The following is a 5,776-nucleotide window of genomic DNA, read 5'->3' as shown; positions in this document are numbered from 1 at the left end:
GATGCCCTGACTACAAGAGCAAGATACGAGCAATAATGTTTCACTACTGAACGAACAACGCGTGATTTGAGGGTCTAAACCGTCAAGCAAACCAATACATGCTCATATTGAATGGCGGCCCATGCCTATGTTGAATGGCTTCGAAGGTCCAGACGTAGGAAAGTGATCTAAGGGTGGACTTTGAAGATGCCCTGACTACGAGAGCAAGATACAAGCAGTAATGTTTCACTACTGGACTAACAGCCCGCGACCATGGAGCCAGATAAACCAGCGCACGCACAAGGCTTCACTAAAATTAGTTATCAACTACATCCAGTTACCACTAGGAAATTAATGATAAAAAAAGATTGGGTTTAGGGTTATTTTAGCAAGTCTATTTATAAAGACCTCACATGGCTAGCATAGAACATAGTGGACACACACGGCCAACAAATATAGTCGATACAATGCATAAGATTTTTAGTAATACAAGTCCATTGGCAATGCAACACATCATACGCATCACGGATGAGGTAGGAAAGACTTCTTAAGGTTTCTTTGTACCGGGGCTTTGACCATGCCTTCGAACAATTTGAACTCAAACTTCTTTCCAGCATGCACTCAAATTTCGGTAACAAGCTTCTTACTTGCCATCCCTACTTGTTTCAGCAGCATTCGATATTTGCCTGTATAAACGAGAGTAAAAAAATTCTGTTAGATGATATGAAATATCTACTTGCAGAGGTTAAATCATCTAAACATTGACTATAAAAAGCAGAAGACCCATAAACAAATTATTATCCAATTAAATTAAAATTCCAACAACCGCTCTGCTCTCCATCAAAGGAGTACTAACATTAGCAATTTTGTTCACACTATCTCTTTCTGACTGTATTGAGTATTCTTGTCATACAACACCCAGTTTCAGGAACTTGCAAGTTCTCTTCCATTCCATGCGACTCCCTGTGTTTCAAATTCTAGATTTGTCCCGAGTCAAACATTTCTATCTTTAGCCATCAATTCCTAGAAATTTGTACAGTATAATGACTGAGCATAATTGTCATGGTGAATCTAAAAATATAAATCTTATAATCTTGAACTATAGAGTGAATTTCACTTTTTATCCATAGTCTAACATTTGTGACAGCAATTACCCCATTTAATAGGAATTCCTCCTGTTCACCCTATTTAGTCTAACTCTAATATCTGATGAATGGTACAAATATAGGGACAGTACTGAACGCATTCACCAGTTAACATTTCCCATTTAGTGAAACATTTGCCAGTTTATTCAGTTCTATTTGGTAGGACTCGTTCATCAGGTCTACATGGCCATGCGCGACTTCAACAATCCTAGCTGCTTCTACTACGATCTTTGTTGTAGCTACTGTCCTTGCTTCATCGATCGCTTGGCTGAAACCTGAAGAGAGAAGCTAGCGCATGCACGCTTGTCCTGTACATGCATGGCACACAGAAATTTTATGCTACGTACTAGTACTAGAACAAAAACAATAATTACGAAAAATACAACCAAAATACTCTACTTAAGTGGACTACTACTACTAGTGCCCTATTATGCTCTGGCTAGCTCTCGTGTTTAATTCGGTCTGGCTAGCAGAAGGTGAGAACATTGTGGCAGCAACAGTTGCCACACAAAGGTGCAGATGAGGACCTGAGAAGGTAGTCGGATATTAAATATGCCAGGGCAAAATATGTTTCTGATATTGCAAGCCACGTGAGCTGATAACTCGGTGCAACCTTACAGAATGGGTCAAGTTTAAAAGGGGGTGAAAGCTGACAGAACTTTTACTGAATGGGATAAGTGCGAAGAATTTCTGCTAAATGGGCCAATTGTTAAACTAGGGGTTGAAAAATGGAGTTCACACTAAACTATACGCATTTCTAGAAACCGGTAGTTATTAAAGATAGAAAGAAAGGTTTGACTTTGGACAAAACTAGAATGACAACTAATATGAAGAAGAGGGAGACCCTAAATGTACTGCAATTTTTACAGGGGCCACGGATCCACTGCAATATTTCCCCTCAAATAAGCCAACCATAGTGATTGCCGATTTTGTCCCAATACAACTCTCCCTAACAAATGGGCCACGCCTGCCAGTGGGTCATTTTTTTTCCTCTCTCTCATTTGCATCTTTTCGTCGAGGCTGCGGTGGCAGGTGGCGGCGGCGTGGATGTCCAGCAACGGCAGCACAGAAGTCCGGCGGCAGCGGTGGTGTTCCAGCAGGCGGCAGTGGTCCAGTGGCGCGGCGGTCAATGGAGGCGGCGCACTGACATGGCAAGCATTGAAAATTTATGGGGAGGGTTGCAACTCTCCACTATTTGAGGAGATAATTTTTTGGGTTTAGGGAGACTGCTGAAGCAGGTTTTTTGCCTCAACTCTCCCTATACGTGCAATTTCTTGGGAATAGGGAGTAGTTTGCTGAAGATGATACAAGTGTACTACTACTAGTGCACTATTATGCGCTAGCTAGCTCTGGCATTTAGCTGTGTCTGGCTAGCAAATGGTGGGAACATTGTGGCTGCAACAGTTGCCGCACAACGGTGCGGACGAGGACCTGAGAAGGTAGTCGGAGATTAAATATGCTTCTGATATGGCAAGCCACGTAGACCTGATGACTCGGCCCACCTTACAGAATGGGTAATGTTTAAAAGGAGGTGAAAGCTGGCACAACTTTTACTAAATGGGGCAAGTGGGAAGAATTTCTGCTAAATGGGCCAATTGTTAAACTAGGGGGTGAAAAATGGAGTTACACTAAAGACTAAACTATGCGCATTTCTAGAAATCGGTAGTTACAGATAGAAAGAAAGGTTTGTCTTTGAACAAAACTAGAATTACAACTAATATGAGGTACAGGGACCTAAATGTATTGCCATTTTTACAGGAGCCATGGAGCCACTGCAACATTTTCCCTCAAATAAGCCAACCATAGGAATTGCCCATTTTGTCCGGTGAAAAACAGCTGGGTTAGGCTTACACTTTGCTTATTTTGTGTGCGATGGAAACTTTTCGGTTCCCACAAAAGAAATAAACATTTAATACAGAAGCAAGATTATCTACCAAACAGCTGCACACAACAAAAGAAAACATTGCTTAATTCGTGCAGATAGTGCATCTTATCGTTTTGACAATGGCCCAGGAAATAGTATGGCACGAAAGACGCAATGCATGAAAGCTGAATCCTGGGTATGAGATAACCTACCAATGGTGTGCAATATTTTCCCCTCAAATAAGCCAACTATAGGATTATTTTATTTCCTTGGTGCACATTTGCACCGTTTGAACAATGGCTGTGGAATTATTTTCAATAGGGGTTAGTTACACTACATGGCGTGCAAGATACAGCACATGGCGCACTCATGAAATCATTCATGTGCAACACACCATAAGCAAGCAGAAACTTTGGTTAGGGAACAATGCGGTGAAGTTAAGCTGGACACTGTCTTTACTTTTGTTATTTTGTCTGTTGAATGAAGCCTTTTTTATACATCTAATCAAACAGAAACCACGGAATTTAAATGCGGTGACAGGGGAGCAGTAAGTGCTGAATTTATGGACAGAAACGTAAATGCTAGCGAGATAAATGCAGGCACAATGTTCACCGTCCTCAAACAAATACAGTAGTTATTTTGAAACAACAAATCAGGTAGATCTAAAGAATACTAGCTGGTAGCTGCACATGATCAAATGAAATAATAAATAATGACCAGAATTGTAATGGATGGAACCCATTCTTTTGTGATATTAACTTGCACAACATAATAAAAACATTGATGTAACAAATCCACATCCACTCAGTAAAAGTACCCAAAGTACTCTCTGCTGCCAGTACAAGTTGGTTTACCTTTGATACTTCAGTTTGTAAATCATTTTGCTACGAAAGGATATGAAAGCTCTTAACGAAATTACCTGGTTGATGAGAAAATGCCCAGATGCTTGGAGATCCCACTCGGAAAGTAGGTGTAAGAATGACCCAGGGGTCTTCCAGAGCCGCCAAAATTAGCCACGCCTTTTACAGCCTTGTTCCTCATATCAAGAGCAATCACACAGGCCTTATCCCCACGGGGATCAGGCATGTGCATAAGGTAAACAACATCACCGTCATGCAAGCTAAGAGCAGGATAGCCTACACGAATTTTCTTCAGGCTTGGCTTGGCATCATCTCCCTCCTGCGGATTAGGTAGCATTTGGGCATACACAGGGCTATCCAATGGTACATCATCTGAGCATCTGATAGTACAGTCCTCCTCCCAGTTGCCACTACCAGAAGTAGAGCCAATGCTTGAAATTTTTATTTTTTTTGTTGCAGCCATCCAACCTTCACATATCAGGGAGCTTCCAGTGTCTGAGCCCGGTCTGACGTTACTGTGCATCTCAAAATACTTGATGTAACCTTGGAGAACAGTGATGTTCCGAACAAACAACATATAACCCCTGACTGGATCGGGCGACAGCGGCGAAGGTAGTGGGATGTAGCGAAGACTGTGGTTGTCAAGGAGAAGGTCACAGATGATAATGCCCCGCCTAAGGTCGACCCAACCCACTGAACCAAGCTCCCCTCCAATGGTGATCCCCTTGTTGAAAGAGCGGAACTCAAAATCCTTGGGCGAATCAAGAAGCATCAACTTGATGTTCCATGCCTTTGTCTTGGAGTTGTACAGGTGGAGATTAAAGTGCCCGTCGGTGTAATCCCGATCAATGAAGGCCCAGCGGAGCACGGCGATGAAGAACATCTCTTGGTGGTGGCAGTGCAGTAAGGCAACCTCTTGGTCGTAGATCCTGAAGTAGGCGGGACAGTGGACGAGCTTGACCGACGGCGGCGTCTTCTTGGTGCCGGCCTGGTAGACGAAGTAGCGGATGTTCCTGCCGTACACGTACGGGAGTTCGGGGCAGATGGCGATCCTGAGCAGGACGAGGTCGCCCTCCGTATAGGAGATCTTGGGTATGTCAGCGAATGCATTGGGCTTCAGATCTGGGCAGTGGACGGTGAAGCAGGAGACGCGCGGCGGGGCAACCGGCCAGAAGGTGACCAGGATGCGCTTGCCCTTCTTCTTGGTCCTGCTCCTGCGGCCCCTGGCGGTGGTGGCGTTGGTGCGGTCGCTGAGGTAGCCGAACGAGTCGATGAGGATGGTCTCCGGGAGAGGAGAATCCGGATCGTCGGGGTGGATAGGCGGAGGGATCTGGAGCACCCGGAGTTGGTTGTCATCCAACATCATGGCAACCGAGGAGGTCGATGCGGAGGTGGCGGCCGGAGGAGGAACGGGAGTGGAACCCTAACGCAGGGAGGAGAGATGAATCTATGGATGGGCTCGCTGGCACACACTGAACGAGTCGATATTTATCTCGGGGACTCCAACGCACAGAGGAGGCAACGACTGGGCCGGCCCGACTCTGTAACGCTCGGTACTATAGCAATCAGCTCATTGTTGCATCATTCTCAAAAACAAAAAGCTCATTGTTGCATTCTCTAAAAAAGGTCAATTGTAGCAACCTTTTTGAAACGAATCTAACTTTTCTCGAAATATGAATATATTTTATTGTAAAAGAAAATATTTACTGAAAATGCGAACAACTTTTCAAATTTCTGAAAAATGAAGTTACGGTTTTCTAAAAAATGGAATCATTTAAAAAACAATTTTTTAAATGCTTTTTTACTGTGAACAAATTCTGAAAATGCGGATTTCGTAAATTCCAAATAATATTTGAAAACACACCCAAAAATGCTTTTTTAATCTAAAAGCATTTTCTAAAAATTCCAAACATTTTTTTAAAAAAAGG

The 5,776-nt window shown here is 43.3% G+C and overlaps 1 protein-coding gene across 1 annotated transcript; it reads right to left on the bottom strand.

The window, feature by feature from the left end:
* Positions 1-418: 418 nt before the first annotated feature.
* LOC123095756 (uncharacterized) lies at positions 419-5,304 on the bottom strand. Its single transcript, XM_044517320.1, has 2 exons — positions 3,908-5,304; positions 419-665 (listed from the first exon to the last, which is right to left on the bottom strand). Exons 1-2 carry the CDS (start codon positions 5,212-5,214, stop codon positions 623-625), a joined length of 1,350 nt encoding a protein of 449 aa, XP_044373255.1. The 5' UTR covers positions 5,215-5,304; the 3' UTR covers positions 419-622.
* Positions 5,305-5,776: the final 472 nt, after the last annotated feature.

Source organism: Triticum aestivum, chromosome 4D, assembly GCF_018294505.1.
Source record: "Triticum aestivum cultivar Chinese Spring chromosome 4D, IWGSC CS RefSeq v2.1, whole genome shotgun sequence".
Lineage (NCBI taxonomy): Eukaryota > Viridiplantae > Streptophyta > Magnoliopsida > Poales > Poaceae > Triticum > Triticum aestivum.
The sequence above is the reverse complement of the archived record's forward strand: the minus strand, read 5'-3'. Positions and strand labels throughout refer to the sequence as shown.